This window comes from Ovis canadensis, chromosome 11, assembly GCF_042477335.2.
Source record: "Ovis canadensis isolate MfBH-ARS-UI-01 breed Bighorn chromosome 11, ARS-UI_OviCan_v2, whole genome shotgun sequence".
In the NCBI taxonomy this organism is placed as follows: domain Eukaryota; kingdom Metazoa; phylum Chordata; class Mammalia; order Artiodactyla; family Bovidae; genus Ovis; species Ovis canadensis.
Genome location: NC_091255.1, coordinates 33,601,201 through 33,619,193, shown reverse-complemented (window position 1 = coordinate 33,619,193; position 17,993 = coordinate 33,601,201). Strand labels below are relative to the sequence as shown.

Genomic DNA, 17,993 nt, shown 5'->3' with positions numbered 1-17,993 from the left:
CCCTGTATTTTCCATCTCCCAGTGGACACAGTGACCTGGGTTGGTTTGCCAAAGGCATCCTCCCCATACCTGCACTCAGAGCTACCTATTCAGGCCTCCCACACGAGAAGAGCCTGGTTGCAGAAACAGAGCTACACCAACTCCAGAGGAAACTCATTGTATTTGGGAAACACGGTTTTATTCCAACTAACAAAAATCTCAAAATCACTGAAAACTTCAGTGTGCTTTGCCTGAGTATTCCTACTTTGAATATAAGCGTTGGTTGTACACTTAATTTAGCAAATTCTAAGCCTTGAGCTGCATATCTGCTTTATATTCTCTTCCCTACCCATATATTCTCCTCCCTACCCATATACTGATGCCAGATACACACTGAGTATTGATAATAAGCTGTTCCATACTTTCTCTATTGGACTCATGCCTTTGCTGGCCTGTGTGGGTGCAAAACAAGGTTTTTCTTTTGAAAATATTTTACTTAAACTCCAGAATAAATAGTTGGAGAGCTCTTTTTTTCTTCTTCTTCTATTTTTGTTAATACATCAACAGAAGCAACAGCATCCGAGTTTAGGCCTTTCAGAGGGCAAAACCAGCAGAGCAGAGTCCAGCTGGCTGGCCTCAACTACAAGGATCAGTTCTTCCGCGAGGATCTCAGGGTTTTTTTTTTTTTAATCCCCTCCTCCAACCCTTGGAGTGCTTTACCAGCACTACAATCATAAAGAGCATATTCCGAACGCTGTTTGGGAGTTTCAAGCCACTCATTTTCTAGATAGAGAAACCACTCCTGACTCCTAGCCCTCGGTCTGGCCACTGCCACTGACTGGAGGCTGAGGGACCGGCCCGGGGTGCCCCTCCTCATCCCTCCTCCTCTTAACCCCCCACCCCCGCGGCCGCGGTAACCCCAGGAATCTCTCCATGCAGCGTCAGGTGTGTGGTTTAAGTGGCCCCAGGCCGGCCTGCGGCTGCGAGGACCTAGAGGCATCGTCCAGCCCAATTTCGCGGTACATCTGGGGAGTCCGAGACCCAGTTAGTGCTGTGCGGCCCGAGGTGGCCCAGCCGGCAGCAGGACCAGTAGCAGGCCTCCTGAACCCCAGCTTGGTGTCCCGCATCTTCGCTGTAGATTGAGGTGTCTATCTGGCCAGAGCCCTCCCAAGCCACATCGCCAAGTCACTAGCGCAGGCGAAAAGACAACACTCGCGCCTGCGCAAAGCCTTCCGGAGTAAACGCCCCTTTGCAGCAGACCCCACCCCCCTTTGCCCTGGTAACGCGTTACCGGTTGCCATAGAGCCTGAGCTGTTTACGTCCCATTTCTGCAAAGGCCCAGAGCTCCCGCTGGAGTAAGGAGGCTCCCATCCCCAAGTTGTGAAGTAGTTCTTTGTGGCGCTGAGGTAAGTAAGCCTCGGCCCCACCCCACCAACTCTTAACTGAAGTCCATAGACCTATCCAACGCCTTGTGCACATTGGAATCAGCCAAAATTTAGGTTTAATTTCAACCTCATTTAGCCCTAATTTCGATTTCTCTGGGAGCTGCTCAGACTTATCCAGAAATCTGGGGTTAAATGTTGAGCCCCACACTCAGACAAAATTGGCAGAGGCCATTGGATGGACTGGATTAGGAGACCCATGTTGTCAGAGAGGGCCCGAGGCCTGAAACTCAGCCTGGTCAAGATCTGACTTCAGTTCCAACCTTCAGAGATTCCGAAGTCTTTAAGGGCAGGCACTCGTATGTTTTGGATGAGGATGGGGCTTCCCAGGTGGCACTAGTGATGAAGAACCCACTTGCCAATGGAGAAGACATAGATCGCGGGTTCGGGTTCAATCCCTGGATTGGGAAGATCCCCTAGAGGACAGCATGCAACCCACTCCAGTATTCTTGCCTGGAGAATCCCATGGATAAAGGAGCCTGGTGGGCTACAGTCCATGGAGCCGCAGTTTAGCACACATGCACGTGGGTGGGGCAGAGTTCAGCCCCGTCTGAGGAAGACAGGGCTCACAGTCAGAGCTGTGTGCAGATGCGTGTGTGTGTTAGTCGCTCAGTCGTGTCCGACTCCTTGCGACCCCATGGACTGCAGCCCGCCAGGCTCCTCTGTCCATGGGATTCTCCAGGCAAGAATACTGGAGTGGGTTGCCATGCCCTTCTCCAGGGGATCTTCCCAACCCAGGAATCGAACCGAAGTCTCCTGCTTTGCGGGTGGATTCTTTATCACCTGAGCCATCAGGGAAGCCCGCTGTGTGCAGAGGAGGAAGAGACATGCTCGTCTTTCTCTTGCTGCTGGCCTCTCTGTTGCTGCTGGCCTCTGCCTGCTACCTCTTCATGGGTTCCTCTTCTTGTTCTCTCCTGTTCTCTCTCCTGGGAAACTTTTGTTTCTGTATCTGCTGAACAGGCTCAGTACCTAGTTGTCAGTTTACAGATGTCACATTTGCTCTTTTTGTTTTTAGAAAACACACCTGGATTCATCTGTTAAGCAATATCTACTAAAACAGAACACTGCCCTATGAGCTAGCAATTCAAATGAGTTCTAAAAATGCATTCATGTGTTCACCAATATACGCATTCTAAATGCAAATATTCATAGCATTCTCATAATAACCCCAAGCCGAAAACTCAAATATCCATAAACAGTAAAAAAAAAAAAGAGAGAGAAATTGTGGTATAATGATATACTACACAGCAATGAGAATGAACAAACTACAACTATATGAACAATCCTGATAAATCTTACAAACATAATCCTGTTTATTAAGAAGTCAGATAAAAGAGTGTATAGGAAAAAAGAGTACTTAGGGATTCTATGTTAAGTTCAAAAATATCAAAACTAATGTATAGTGTAAAAATTGGGGCTGTGTGGGGCTGGGGTGAAGAATAGTGGCCGGAACAAGGCACAAGGTGCTAGTAATGTTTATTTCTTGGTCTGCGTGCTGGATATACTGAGTTTTTCATTTTGTGTACAGATCATGGTTTGTGCACTCTTTAGTATGAATGTCACACTTTAATAAAAACTGACATTAAAAACAAGACAACTTGCTTTCAGTTAATCTAAAAAAAAAAAAAAAATCTACTTTTGAGCAGGACTTTGGAAAGTTCAAATGGCCAAACTACTACAACAGCCACCCAAGTTCTTGCGCGCAGAGTGGCAAATTGCTAACAAAAACCAGTACCACAGAGCAGAAGCCCAAAGGTCCCGGTCTGAACGCCTGGTAGCAGAAAGCCAGAGACTTGTGGATGAAATTGAAAAGACCACAAGAAAATCTCAAAGCGATGTGAATAAGAAACTAGGTAAGATAACACACTTGCTACGTTTGTAAACATGTTTGTATGATACTGTATTGTCATTAGCATTTCTTACTCAGGAGTGGCAGTGTATTATCTTGAAATATTAGAGAGAAACATGTATTTCCAGATTCTGTCTTTAAGTTCATTGCCTTAAGAGACAAGCTTTTGATGCTTTTGAACTGTGGTGTTAGAGAAGACTCCTGAGAGTCCCTTGGACTGCATGATCAAACCAGTCAATCCCTAAAGAAATCAACCATGACTGTTCATTGGAAGGGCTGATGCTGAAGCTGAAGCTCTAGTACTTTGGCCAGCTGATGAGGAGAGCTGACTCATTAGAAAAGACCCTGATGCTGGGAAAGACTGAAGGCAGGAGGAGAAGGGGATGACAGAGGACAAGAGGGTTGGATGGCATCACTGACTCAATGGACATGAGTTTGAGCAAGCTCCAGGAGATGGTGAAGGACAGGGAAGCCTGGCGTGCTGCAGTCCCTGGTGTTGCAAAGAGTCAGACACTACTCATCGACTGAACAACAGCAAGAGACATGGTAACCCAGTCTGATTTGCAGTCATCCATCAGTCATTCTTTTATTGATTTGATATATATATCTGTTGAGCATCTAAGAGCATCCATGGACTAAGCACTATGGATATCACAGGGATATCAGAGCCTGTTTTTAAGGGGCTCTCAGATTGAGGACGGAGAAGGCAATGGCACCCCACTCCAGTACTCTTGCCTGGCAAATCCCATGGATGGAGGAACCTGGTAGGCTGCAGTCCGTGGGGTTGCTAGGAGTCAGACACGACTGATCGACTTCACTTTCATTTTTCACTTTCATGCATTGGAGAAGGAAATGGCAACCCACTCCAGTGTTCTTGCCTGGAGAATCCCAGGGACGGGGGCGCCTGGTGGGCTGCCGTCCCTGGGGTTGCACAGAGTCGGACACGACTGAAGCGCCTTAGCAGCAGCAGCAGCAGCAGCAGATTGAGGAGGAGAAAGATACAAAAATTGTTAATCAGAATATAACTAGATAGGTGCTGTGGGAAGGGGTACAGAAGTAAAGGTGGAGTAGACACTGGAGAGTTGGAAAAGACATCCTAAAGAGGAATATTTGTGCTGAATCTTTTTTTTAATATTCATTAATTTTTATTTTTGGCTGTGCTGAGTCTTCATTGCTATGCTGCAGCTTTCTCTAGTTGCAGTGAGTAGGGGCAACTCTCTGTTGTGATGTGCAGACTTCTCATTATAATGGCTTCTCTTGTTGTGGAGCCCGGGCTCTAGGGTGCAGGCTCAGTAGTTGTGGCGCATGGGCTTAGCTGCTCCAAAGCATATGGAATCTTCCCAGTCCAGGGATCGAACTCATGTCCCCTGCATTGGCAAGCAGATTCTTTACCACTGGACCAGCAGGGAAGTCCTAAGCTGAGTCTTAAAGAAAGAGTAATGCTGTCATGACAATCCCATTCCTATGGATACAGTTTTAAAGTGGTGCCCAGGGACTTTTCAAACAATATACCTTTGTGTCTTCGACAAAATTAAACATTATTTAAAACAGGGAGACTTGAGAAATTAGTCACTGAGTGTAGAATGATCTTTGGATTACTTTGATGTTGCATATAAGAAGAAACAATGTTCTTTTTCCTTCCTTCCATTCTAATAAACACAAAGATGTATAGATACCCCAAGTAGCACCATTCTGAGAAGGAAAGAAAGTATCTCGGCAGCTTCCCAATAGTCGTCTAGTTTCTAATCTAAGAGCTGCCTACGCTGGGAACAGAGTCATCCTGGAGTGACTTCTCTGTGTGCTTCAGAGCAGAGACTTGAGGAAGTCAGGTTCTGGAAGAAGGAGTTAGATGGCAAACTTGAGCAGCTGGTGTACACAACTGAAGACCTGCTCCTCTATCAGACCAGACTGGAGAAAGCCCTCGAGAGCTTTAAGGAGCCCTTGCGCATCACAGAGAAATGCTTGGAATACAGGTAGGAGGGATGGTTCCTCTAATGAATCTTCTGGGAAATGAAATGCTGCGTAGTAAAAACCGACTGTGCTTGGTGGTGGGCTAGAATGAAACCAATAAGCATGTGTTCTTTTAGAGCCTGAAATTATCTCAGCATACTCATGGTGCTGGGCAGGAGCAGGAGCACCGGACTTGGTTCATGTCTAAACTCTGCTCTTAACTAACTTCAGTATAAGTTAGGACTGGGTTTGGCTGTGGATATCAGAGAGGGACAAAATAACATTGACCTCTTTCCTCTCACATTTAAGGAATCTGGAGCTAGTTCGGGGTTGGCATAGTGTGCCACAGTGTCAGGCTTCCAGGCCTTTGTAATCTTGTTGCTCCACTATCTGGGTGATCCCTGTGCTTGGTTTCACTCCCAAGGTTACCTCATGATTCAAGATGGCAACTAGAGTGCCAGCCATTATGTCTGCATTCCAACAAGTAGGAATAATTAGGGTTTAGACTTAGCAGCAGCAGCAGCAGCAGCAGCAGCAGCAGCATTCACCGTTTCTACTTGCATCTCATTGACCAGAGCTTAGTCACGTGGCCACCCCAACAGAAACTGGGAAATGGTGGTCTTTATTTTGGGCAGACAAAGCAGATACAGTTGCTAGAGGACAAGCCTGCTCCCATACACAGAGCACATGGGAGCAGTTCACAATCCAGAGAGCACTGTGCTAATGTACGTTTTTACTATAATTTCCCTCATGTAAGTACTATGAGCAGGATGCTCCTCTCTGCTTTGGGGTGATTCTGATTCACAGAGCTGATCCCCATAAATCTTCTGGAGCACCCTAGCAGGTCTTGTTGCTGCCAGCATAGCCCCCTCCAATTGAGTGCCTCGTCCACACTGGCTATTATGTGAACTTTCCCCAATGCAGATCTTTCCAGGTCACTCCCCGGCTTTCAAATCCCTTCATTACCACCCTATGCCCTAACACCTTCAAAATCAAATTCAAACTTCTTCGCTTCAAAAACGAGGTCCATGATGGTTGGGCCCCCAGTGAGCCCTCCATCCGGTCCTGCATCTCATCCCCAACAGTGGGATGCACTTGGCGCATTGAGCTGCTTGCACTGTGGCTCTGTCCGCTCTGTTCCTCCTCCTCAGAAAGCCCTGTTGCCTCAGTGAGCTTCACCAGGACCCTCGGCAGCAACCAGGCAGCAACTCAACCAGATTTAGAGAGGTGGTAAAGCAAAGGAAAGTGGCAGGTGCTCAAAGAAGCCAACATCCCGTTGGCTCAATTCCACACTTAAGGGTGATTAGGACGCAGATGCTGCTAAGTGGGTTGAGTACCTGCTACTCTGTGCCAGGTCCCATGCTGTCTGCTTTCATATCTCTTTTGTTCCTTGCCACAACCCTAGGAAGTACTGATAAGTATACCCATTTCACAGAAGAAGAAACCAAGGCACAGATAAATTATACAATGTGCCTGAGCCCACACAGCTGGTGAGTGATGGAGCCTTCCCCGAAAACAAGCACTGTCAGGCAGGTGGAAAAGAACAAACTATCAGACGGTGACCGACCAATTTTGGGAGGAAGTGGTTAAAAGCATGTGTAATGCCCAGTTCTGTGACACAGGATCCGTAACCTCTCTGAAACTCAGTTTCCTCACCTGTAATTGAAAGGTTAAATGAAAATGAATTTTCACATGAAAAGCTCAGTACAGTGCGTGTCTCATTGTAAGTGTTCAGTAATGGAGTACTATTAATTTTGACATTATTATTATTACTATTATTATACAGCATCTTTTTCAATTCAACCCTTGTTAAAAAAACAAGACTGGGCTCAAGGAAGAAAACATATGTCTTTAAAGTTCTAAGTCAAAAGATAGTCTTTCCAATAAATAGGTAAGAAGGAAAAGCCTTCTGAATTGATGGTGAAATTAAGGCAAAATAGTCCAGCTGGCATTTTTCAGACCAAGTGACCAACCACTGATTCATTTTTCTTCTTTGTGTTTTGGATATTTTGAAGTCAAATAGACACCAACTAACGTATATCCCAGTGGCTCAGATGGTAAAGAATCCGCCTGCAATGCAGAAAACCCAGGTTCCCTGAGTTGGGAAGATTCCCCTGGAGAAGGGAATGGCTATTCATTCCAGGATCAGAGGAGCCTGGCAGGCAACAGTCTATGGGGTCACAAAGAGTTAGACACGTCTAAGTGACTAACACTTTCACTTTCAATGTGCATCCCCTGTCACATTGTCCAGATGGATTGGGTTCAGTTGTCTTGATAGTTTTAAAAGTCAGCAAGTTTTGAGTTGTCTCCCTCCATGCGTGGGATGACTGCCCACTTTTCTCCCGACCAGGGAGAAGCGGGTTGGCATTGACCTGGTCCATGATGAGGTGGAACAGGAGCTGATCAAGGAAGAGGAGATCATCCGGGGAGTAATGACCCTGCTGACCCGCACCCTGGAGGAGACACGCGAGCAAATCAGGTACTGCCCCCACATCTCCACTGAGCGTATCTAGGAAAAGCTGTGCCCAGCAAGACCATGCTCCCCGGCACAGGAAGAATGGGGTTTAATATCCTGCAAGCACTCTCCATGCCCGAGTGGCCAGGGAACACTCAGAATGAGACCGGGACCGCCTCTCGTGCCTGACAGTCGTTCTCTGGTGGTGGGCTGGGATGTGGCAGAATTTCACCCCTGATTAGAAACTGGAGGACACTGGAGCCATTTCCTCCCCAGGGTGACCTCTCACAAGCAGGATGCCACAGTGGTGACATCCGAAAAGGCCACAGTTGAAAGGAGGATTTCGAAGTCCAGGGCTGGATATGTTAATTGGTCACCAAGCGTTAATGGGGTGTGTGTGTGTCTGTCTGTCTGTCTGTCTGTCTGTCTGTCTGTGTGTCTGTGTGTGTTGAGTGGATGAGAGGGTGGGAGGAAGTGCCGCCGTGTTGCACTAGACTAGCTTCATTTTCCAGGGTCTCCCAAGAGCCTGACGTAGCTGCCACTTGGGCATTCAAGAAGAAGAAACCCAATTTACCTTCTCCCTTCAGGTTAAACCGCTCTGCCAAGTACAATCTTGAAAAGGATTTGAGGGACAAGTTTACAGCCATAACCATTGATGATATCTGCTTCTCACTCAACAACAACTCACCAAATATCAAGTATTCTGAGAACGTCGTGAGGGTTGAACCAAAGTGAGTGAGTCCCTGCTGGCCTGGCCACACTGTCCTTCTCCCCACTGTGTGATGCCCCAGTGTTTCTTGGAGAGGCCAGCAGGACCTAGGACATCATCCTGACCTTAGGCTGGGAGCTAGGAAGAGGCAGGTTTTAGGCAAAGACAGGCGCTGAGCAGTTGACTACCCTATAGGGCCCAGTGGTGCCTCAGTCCTCCAGGCTAGGCTCTACTTTAAGAAAGTCTGATGTAAAAAATATATGTATTGTTTGGCTGTACTTTGTGGGGTGCAGGATTTTAGTTCCCCAGCCAGGGCTGGAACCCGAGCCCCCTGCAGTGGAAACATGGAGTCTTAATCACTGGACTACCAGGGAAGACCCTGAAATAAAGTCTTAAAACCTCTCAAATTTATTCATTTACCTATTTGCATTTTTAACAACTAGAAGAATTTGAAAATGTATAAAGAGCAAGTTAATAGTTTCCCTGAGATAGCCAGTGTTTCCTGTATGTTCATATAAACATACATATACACTCATGTACACAAATAGTTTTGTTACAAAAATGAGATTATACTCTTTACCTTTTCTATAACATCTGATTTACATTTTTCAAGTAGTATTACATCACAGACCTAACTCATTCTAATTTTTAAAACATTCTTTTTGAAGTAAAACATACATACAGAAAACTGCACCAGAATTCCTTTTTTAAAGTAAATCATACATATAGAAAACTGCATAGGAATTTCCTGGTTCATTGATTGGGATTCAGTGCTTTCATTACCCGGGCCCAGGTTCAGCCTCTCTTTTGGGAACTAGGATCCCACAAGCCAAAACAAAACAAAACAAAACAAAAACAGAAAAGAAAGAAAATCGCACAAATAATAATCAATTGTTTAATGAATTATCATCATTTTAGTTATCTTTTGCTGTTACCAAGTTACCCCCAAACTTAGCAGCTTTAAAACAAGCGTGTTATCTCCCAGCTTCTGTGGGTCAGAAGCCCAGGCATCACTCAGCTGGGCGCCTCTGGCTCACCTTTTTTCAGGTTGTAGTCAACCTGTCAACTGGGACTGTGGTCTCATCTGAAGGCTAGACATGGCAGCTGATCTAAGAGGAAGAAAACAGAGAAGGCATCCAAGAGAGAAGCCATAGTCTTCCTCTTTCAGCCTCATCTCAGACATGACCTCTCATCACATCTATTCGTGAGAAATGAGTTCATCACACAACTCAAGGGGAAGGCACTGTACAAAGGTGTGAACACCAGCAGACATGAGGGGTCATCAGGGGCGTCTCCACATAACCACCAGCCAGGCCAAGAAGTAAAACATTACCACCAACGCCAAAACCTCCACCCCGGCCCCTCTTGATCAATGCCCCCTCTCTCCTCCCCCAAAAAGAACCACATTCCCGGCTTCTAATAGGTTTGTTCTGCCTGCTTCTGCATTTATTAAATAGCATCATATTTTGAATATTGTATATTTTGTCATATATGTAGTATATATAAGTATATGACAAAATATACAACATTCCATAATGTTGAATCTTCCAATTAACATTATTTTGAGACTCCTCAGTGCTATATAAAACAATTCCTTGTCAAACTAGCAATTCTTTTATTTATGGCATTTCAGGATACACTCATGATTATCCTATTTTTTTCGGTGTATTATAATCTGTGGGCTTCCCAGGTAGCTCAATGGTAAAGAATCTGCCTACCAGTGCAGGATAATGGGTTCGATCCCTGGTCTGGGAAGGTCCCCTGGAGAAGGAAATGGCAAGCCACTCTGGTATTCTTGCCTGGGAAAAACCACATGGCCAGAGGAGCCTGGCAGGCTACAGTCCATGGGATCGCAAAGAGCTGGACACAATTTAGCAACTGAACACACACTCACATTATAATCTGTGACGACTATAATTTATTTTGATACCTACCTTGTCCCTACCTGTGTGATGTTGACCAGGTTACTCCATCTTTATGAACCTGTTTTCCACATTTTTCAAATGAGGGTATGAAAGCCACTTCACTAGGCCAGCATAAGGATTAAATGAGAGAGTGTCTGTAAAATGCCAGCCCAGTGCCTGGCAGAGAGTAAGTAGATTTCCCTAGAGTGGCAGCTATTGCCACTGACAGACCAGTGTTCACTCTGCCTAGAGATGGGGAAATGTTCTAGGTGCTTCCATTGGTGGAGGGAGGCCTAACTTCCCACTGGTTTCCAGTCACTGGTCCCTCTCCCCACACCCCCACGCCAAGTCCAGATATGCTATGAATGAGTGCCTGGGTCCCCTTTCAGCTCCGTGAGTCTGGAAGACTGGCTAGACTTCTCCAACTCCAACGTGGAGAAGGCTGACAAGCAGAGGAACAACTCCCTGACGCTGAAGGCCCTGGTGGACCGAATCCTGTCCCAGACGGCCAATGACCTCCGCAGGCAGTGTGACGTGGTGGACACCGCCTTCAAGAATGGGCTGAAGGAGACCAAGGACGCCAGGGACACACTGGCTCTTCATCTGGACAAGGTGAGCTTCCTGGAGGGACTATGGACGAACTCGCTCAGAAGGTTTCACTCTGGAGACCTAGAATGGCCTTTAGGGCTTGTGATCCTGGGTGCTAAGGAGTAAATGTCATTCACCTCCTCCGTCTTAGCAGCAGGCTTTGGACTTTGGAGGACTGGAGAGGGTCTTGGCGCTGCTCTGGGCCTCCTTCGTCACTGACTGTTGCAAAGAACAGGCCGTCTCCCTGCTTCAGGCCTTAGATCCTCCTCTGCGGAGCATGGAGAGGCACTGCATGCTCTCAGATATTCCTTATGACTCTGAAGCTCTGTGCGTGCACGCGCACGCGTGTGTAAGCTGCTCAGCCGTGTCCGACTCTTTGCAACCCCACGGACTGTAGCCCACCAGGCTCCTCTGCCCATGGGATTCTCCAGGCAAGAATACTGGCGTGGGTTGCCGTGCCGTCCTCCAGGTGGTCTTCCCGACCGAAGGATCGAACCCGCATCTCTAACGTCACCTGCACTGGCAGGCGGGTTCTTTACGCTGCTGGGACTTCTGTGGTGATCCAGTGGCTAAGACTCTGGGCTCCCAAAGTAGGGGATGCAGGTTCAATCCCTGGTCAGGGAAACCAGATCCCAAGATCCCACATGTATCAACTAAGACCTGGTGCAGCAAAATAAACTTTTTTTTTTAATTGGCTGCTGCTACTAATAATCACAACAACAACAACAATAATAGTAACGATGATAAACATAGCCAAATAGAGTCAAGAGGCTTCCTAGTGGAGTAAGAACTTAGTCCAGGCCTCAAAAGACGGATCTGAGATAGGAAGGCAGAAGTTGGAAGGATCCTCTGTAAGGAAAAAGGCAAGAGGCTGGTCTTTGCAGAGGCCTGTGAGAAGCCCTGTCCTACCAGAGGAGATCCCTGCAGGAGCTGGGGGCTGTGGGGCTGAGGCCTTGGAAGCCACATCTAAAATGAGCACCTGGGACTTTCCTGGTGGTCCAGTGGCTACGACTCTGCACTCCCAATGCAGAGGGCCCGGGTTCCATCCCTGGTCAATGAATTAGATGCTTCCACAATTAAGAGTTCACGTGCCACAACTAAAGATCCCACATGCTGCAACTAAGATCCAGCACAGCCCAGTGAAAATGAAATAAAAATGTAAAGTAATAACTAGCTTTTTTAAAAAGGGTCTGGGCAAGCCGGAATGATGGACTAGAACAACTCAGGTGAGGTTCCCTGCCCTCATCTGGAGATAGGGACCTAGCTCTATGACAGAAGTCTCCACCTGCTTATTGTCTGGTCAGAAGCCTCCGTGGTCACGAGGAGACTTGACAAACTGAGGAGGCGACCTTCAAATTAAAGGGTAGGGTGGCCCCCATTTTTATTTCCGAGACACAATTATTTCCTTATTGAACAAAATGTATTTTAACTCCAGCTATACTTAGAATTTAGTATGAGAATGTTTAATCTAACCCAGGGCTTCAGTTACCTTAATGAGTCAGCAACATTTTTCTATAAAGGGTCAGAGGGTAAATATTTTTGTTTTTGTGGACCAAGATGCAAGATCAAGGATATTACCTAGATATTAATATAAGAAAACAAATTTCCACAAATTCTTTATTGGTAAAATTAAAAGTATAAATAATTATAACTGGGTGTTGTTTTTACAGGTCTTCTGGTGAGAAGAAGGGGATTGATTCTTTTAGGGGGAAGAAAACAATTGCTTTGGTGGGGTTCAAAGTTAGTATTTTCTACCAAAACCATTGCAGAGGTTCACCTGTTAATGCTGACCTGTAATGAGATTTTGTATATTTCATCTTTGAAAGCATCCATTCATTCGGATAGGCACTGCCATAGACATAGCCACCTATAAGCATATGATTTTAATTGAACACGATCACTGCTTGGAAGACCTTTATAGAATCCTGTTAAATTGTTCTCCTGGTACAGTATTTGCCTTTTAGTACCTCATTCCATATCAGATTAATCACTCCCAGTCGAAGGGTAGTTAGAAGTTCTTAATTGCACAGTTAAGTGAATTTTGAAGTATGGAAATTTCCTTTGCACTTGCTTTGATGTCCAAAAAAAAAAATTTCCAGAACTTGGAAGAATACTTCTTTGGCAAATGTGTAGGGGAATGGAGGTCTTACTTCATGTTTTAACTTTTGGCAGCACAAGAAGCAAAGAAAGCAATTTGATTCTACTTGTGACGCAAATCATGTCCAGTTGTTGAAATGACTTTATCGCAGCCAGTATACGAAAGGGCTGTCTTGCCTTGCGATTTTAGGTTGACTCACTTAGAAATATTTTTAAGTGTGCAGCAAAAGTGAACTTCCAAAGCCACTCCATGTTTGATACCAGAGGTTGTTCTTGCTCAGAAAAATTTTAATCTTGGCCCCAAGCTAAAATAAACCACAAGAACATTTCATCACTGCTAAACCATTTTACTGCTGAGTAGTATGACAAGTGAGGATAACCAACTTCTATTTCTGACAAACATGCACAGAAATGAAGACAGTCAAGTCCACGGAAGCCAGTCCAAGTGAACTTCATGGTTCACTGTTGACGTTATTGGTTCGATAACACATGATAGATCCACATCTCTTCTGCAAAGCACTTTCTAATGAATAGACCAGCCACAGTCCTTAAAACGCTTACATTTCCACGAGCTCTGTAAAAATGCTCAGCTAAGCCTTTTTGTGCTCAACATATTTCCACAGCACCATCAGCTCTCACACTTAGTAGATTCCACTTCAGGTTGTACTGAGTTTCTGTTTTCTTAACTTTTTGAAAATATCCTCACCTATAATTATTTCATGCAGTCATTCGTAGAGGCTAATTCTTTAGTTACTTCAAACTCAGCGTTGACTCCTTCAATAAACGACATTGAACAGGATCAGAACACCCGCCAACTCACGAAGAGCAGAAGAAAACCTCCCAAACTCATGTGCTTTGTGTGCTTTTAATTAACGATAGTTGTTCCTTGTGTCCATAACTCTTCGAGCAACTATCCTTGCAGACTAACAGTCTTAAAAATAATTTATATTCCCTGAACACTCTTTCTCAGCTGCTGCAATCAAACGTGATTTAATTAGCTCACCATCAAGTAAATGGCTTTCCTTACTTGGCTAACACATGCACCGCTTAGACTCTTATTGTGATAGAAGCCTCATTTTCCTTTGTGTGAAGAAATTCTGCAGTGATGAGATACTGTTTTAAATTTCCAGTTTTTCTGATCATTGCTCTCCTGTGTGTTGGGAATGTTGTGGTGAATGCTTAGTCTGGTACCGTTGATGTTGAGTGTATTCTTTCAGTATGGTTGTTGTGTCCTTGCATAATAAACACAGTGCTTTGCTCTCCAATGAATGGGCAAAACCTGCACTTCACTCTGCCTTACAAGTGCAACCCACAAAGCCCACTTTTCTTGTATTAACATGATGGACATACACGGATAATAAAAAGTAAAATAAGATGCCACAGTATGATGATACATGTAGCATTTGGAAAGCTGTCAAGTTATTACCATGTCTTTGGGATTCACAGTCTGGACAGAAGCACAAAACAGTGAGAGCATAATGTATATCATCTGTTGCAACTTCTTAACTCTGCTGCTATAGTTCAAAAGCAGCCATATATCAATGAATGATCATCATTTAAATTGATGATGAGTCCATGAGGTTCATTTTACTATCACTTTCATGTACGTTTAGAAATTCCCATGATGCAAAGTTTAAAAAGAAAAAACAAGGAAGAAATAAAATCTTAAACTAGTTAAATATTAATCTAAAAACCCAAGTACCTTGAAGGCATCTTTTGTTGGCACAAAGCCACCATCAAAGAAATTAACAAAACTCAGATTAAACTACTTACTCCTTTAGTGGGCAGAACTGGTCCTAGTGAGTGGATTGGTAAGGAAGCAGGCAGAGGCAGCTTTCATGGTCCAAAAGTACAGGATATGTAAGAGACACAGGTTCAGTCTCTGGGTGGGGAAAAGCCCCCGGCAGAGGACACAGAAACCCACTCCAGTATTCTTGTCTGGAGAATCCCATGGACAGAGGAGCCTGGCGGGCTGTAGTTCATAGGGTTGCAAAGAGTCAGACACAACTGGAGCAACTTAGCACACACACACCGAGGCACATGGGCAGCCTCCAGCCTTTGCTGGGGGCCTTCCCCAGGAAATCCACATATTTGAGAAGGAGATGAGGCAACAATGGCCATCTGTATCCATTCCATGCTTGAGATTCTAAGGCTGGGTGACTTACCTTACCTCCCAGCAGTCACTGCTCTAGGGAAAAGAGATCAGGCCGATTCAGGTGGCCTGCGTGGGTAGATAATCCGAGGTTCCCTCTTCCTAACTCCCTAAGAGTGTCTGCTGTTGAGGAACACAGCCTGGCCTCACCTACTCTAACCCTTTTTGTAAGGTCATGGAAGAGATCGCCTCCCAGGAGAAAAACATTGTGGTTCTTGAAAAAGCCATCCTCGACCAAGAAGGGCCTGCCAAGGTGGCTCACACACGCCTGGAGACCAGGACACACCGGCCTAATGTGGAGCTGTGTCGAGATGTTGCACAGTACAGGCTGATCAAGGAGGTTGGCGAGATCACCCACAATGTTGCAAGGTAAGCAAAGAGCTCCTAGAGGAGGGCACGGCAACCTACACCAGTATTCTTGCCTGGAGAATCCCACGGACAGAGGAGCCTAACAGACTACAGTCCATAGGGTCACAGAGAGTCAGACACAACTAAAGCGACCTAACCACTCAGGCAAAGGGCTACTGGGGCTCCATTTAAACCTGGACTATGAGGACTTCCCTGGTGGTCCAATGGCTAAAAATCTGCCTTCCAGTGCAGGGGACAAGGGTTCGATCCCTGTTTGGGGAGCTAAGATCCCACATGCTACAGGGAAACTAAGCCCATGAACCGCAACTACTGAGCCTGAGCATTCTAGAGCCTAAAGCCTTCTCACTCTAGAGCCCACACATAGCAAGGAAACCCCCCCCCCACCCACACACACACACACAAAACCCTGAACTGTGAGCAGGGCTAGGCAATGTCATCATGGATGAAGCCAGCTGGGCATAAGGACCTTTGCCCTTTGCATCTATCATGTTTAGGGGTTCCTTTCTAGAGGAACCTACTCCAACCGACTGCTGCCATGCAGGGCACGGACCCAACGTTGACATTTTTCTAAAAATCCAGATGTTTAGGTAAATTCTAGTTCTAACTGTCGGAAGTTCACAGGTTTGTCTGCTTGTGAATCTGGTCCAGGGCCACCGATTGGAAATTTCTGTCTTAAAGAGGAGAGAGGAAGCAGACACATCAATTTGAGTCCAGCACCTAATAGACGAATACACTTTTCCCCCTGAAGCAGTGACAGGAAGCCATTCATTGTTCCCTCACATTCTTCCTCCTCTTCTAGACTGAAGGAAACACTGGCCCAAGCTCAAGCAGAGTTGAAAGGCCTGAATCGCAGGCAGCTGGCCCTGCAGGAGGAGATCCAGATCAAGGAGAACACCATCTACATCGACGAGGTGCTGTGTATGCCCATGAGAAAGTCCATCCCGCCTCGGGACGGGGATGACCACGGGGAGTGGGCCGGGGGCTCCCATCCCGAGGCTGTCTGCTGAATGGAGAATTCTCATTATGCCGTTTCTCATTAAAGCACGTCCTAAAACAGGAGCACAGAACTCTCCTTCCAGGTCGGCAGAACTTCCATGCAGCCCACCCAAAACTCTCAGCTGGGTATCAGGCCTGCTCAGGGCCTCAGATCTGGCTCTATTCTGCTGCCGGTGGTGGTGCTGTGGTTGTTCAAGGGTTAAATTCTGTGACTTAGGCTCTTCTTATACTATCACAGAACTTCAGGCCTGGGGGAAGGGTCCGAGGCATCTTAGTTCTGATTTATTTCAGTTGAGGAGCTGGGCTGGCTCGCCTGTTCAGACCATGCCCATCTTACTCAGGAGAAGGTGAATATTTCTCCTGGCTCTCAAGATTCCTTTTCCCTGGAAAATAAGATAGTGATTGCTGACTGAGGTCCCTGGTTGGTCCGCAGGATGCGTGTTTAGCTCATACAGACCTGAGAGGAGAGGGGAGTGGCGCGGCCCTGGGTGAGGAGTCCCCTTCAGACTTACTGACACCTGTGGACATCTCTCTGGGCCTCTTCCTCCCGCCCCCACCTTCTTCCAGGTGGTTCAGTGGTTAAGAATCTGCCTTCCAATGCAGGAGGCAAGGGTTCAATCCCTGGTCAAGGAACTAAGATTCCCATATGCTGAGGGGCAACTAAGCCCGAGCTCAGTTGAAACTGAGATCAGCTGATGGCTAGGACCTGAGACCCTCCAGTGGAATGCTTGCACCTGGACAAGCATCTCCCCAAGCAACAGAATACAAAGAAACTGGAAGGCCACAGACCAACTGCCATTCCTGAGGTGCTGGGAACAAAAGCGTGATCCTTGCACAGGGGCACCACCGAGTGGCCTGGGCAGACCCCCTGAGTCACCCCTCTGACCCAGCCCACAGACCTGCCCCTGTTGTTGGCCCATTTAAGGAACTAGCTCCTGCATGCCCCCTCAGGGAGGAGCAAGGACACCTGGGGCTTGTTTTCACTCCCTGCTGCTGTAGTTCGAGTCAGAGTCCCGGTAAAGCTTTGCCTGAATATCTTGTCTGGCTCCTCATTGATTTCTATCAGTTAAAGAGTCCAAGAACCTGTGTCAGTAACAAAATGAAGAGGAAGGCTAGGATCCAAGGGGCCCTTCTGCACTTAGGAAGTTAGGGGTTGAGGAGTGGGTGAGCCAGGTGGCTGCTTTCTGGGCTCATGGTCTTACCAACTCGGGTCCTTGGGCTCTTTAGACAATAGAAATTGATGAAGATCTGATGAGAAATTCAAGCAAGGCTTATTGGGATTTGTGCTATGGCACAAGGCAGCAAAAACAAGCCCCAGGTGCTCTTGCCTTCCTCGAGCAAGGGCGAGCTGGTTTCAGCTAGAGGGCGCTAGGCAGGTGTTCAGATCCCAGGAAACTAGTCTCAAGATTGTCAGTCTGGGAAGGAGGGAGAGAAGTAAAGAGGTAAGCTTTTCCAGCAGGCCTTCCTGAAGGCGCACAGTTACCTAACTGACCTAACAAGACG

The 17,993-nt window shown here is 46.4% G+C and overlaps 1 protein-coding gene across 2 annotated transcripts; it reads left to right on the top strand.

Annotated features, from left to right (window-relative positions):
- Positions 1-1,244: 1,244 nt before the first annotated feature.
- TEKT1 (tektin 1) lies at positions 1,245-16,548 on the top strand. 2 transcript variants are annotated; one of them, XM_069542778.1, is made up of 8 exons: positions 1,245-1,385; positions 3,068-3,274; positions 5,078-5,243; positions 7,571-7,699; positions 8,263-8,406; positions 10,678-10,900; positions 15,298-15,494; positions 16,294-16,548. In XM_069542778.1, exons 2-8 carry the CDS (start codon positions 3,085-3,087, stop codon positions 16,499-16,501), a joined length of 1,257 nt encoding a protein of 418 aa, XP_069398879.1. In that variant the 5' UTR covers positions 1,245-1,385; positions 3,068-3,084; the 3' UTR covers positions 16,502-16,548. The 2 variants fall into 2 exon arrangements, with proteins under 2 accessions (XP_069398879.1, XP_069398881.1); XM_069542780.1 differs by lacking the exon at positions 8,263-8,406 and having other exon boundaries at positions 1,279-1,385.
- The last annotated feature ends 1,445 nt before the right edge of the window (positions 16,549-17,993 follow it).

Excerpts from the sequence above, each read along its gene's own strand:
- TEKT1 (XM_069542778.1), top strand. The coding sequence starts at position 3,085 with ATGGCCAAACTACTACAACAGCCACCCAAGTTCTTGCGCGCAGAGTGG. Across the intron at positions 5,244-7,570 it reads GAGAAATGCTTGGAATACAG|GGAGAAGCGGGTTGGCATTG; the intron begins GTAGGAGGGATG and ends TCTCCCGACCAG. Across the intron at positions 15,495-16,293 it reads ATCACCCACAATGTTGCAAG|ACTGAAGGAAACACTGGCCC; the intron begins GTAAGCAAAGAG and ends CTCCTCTTCTAG.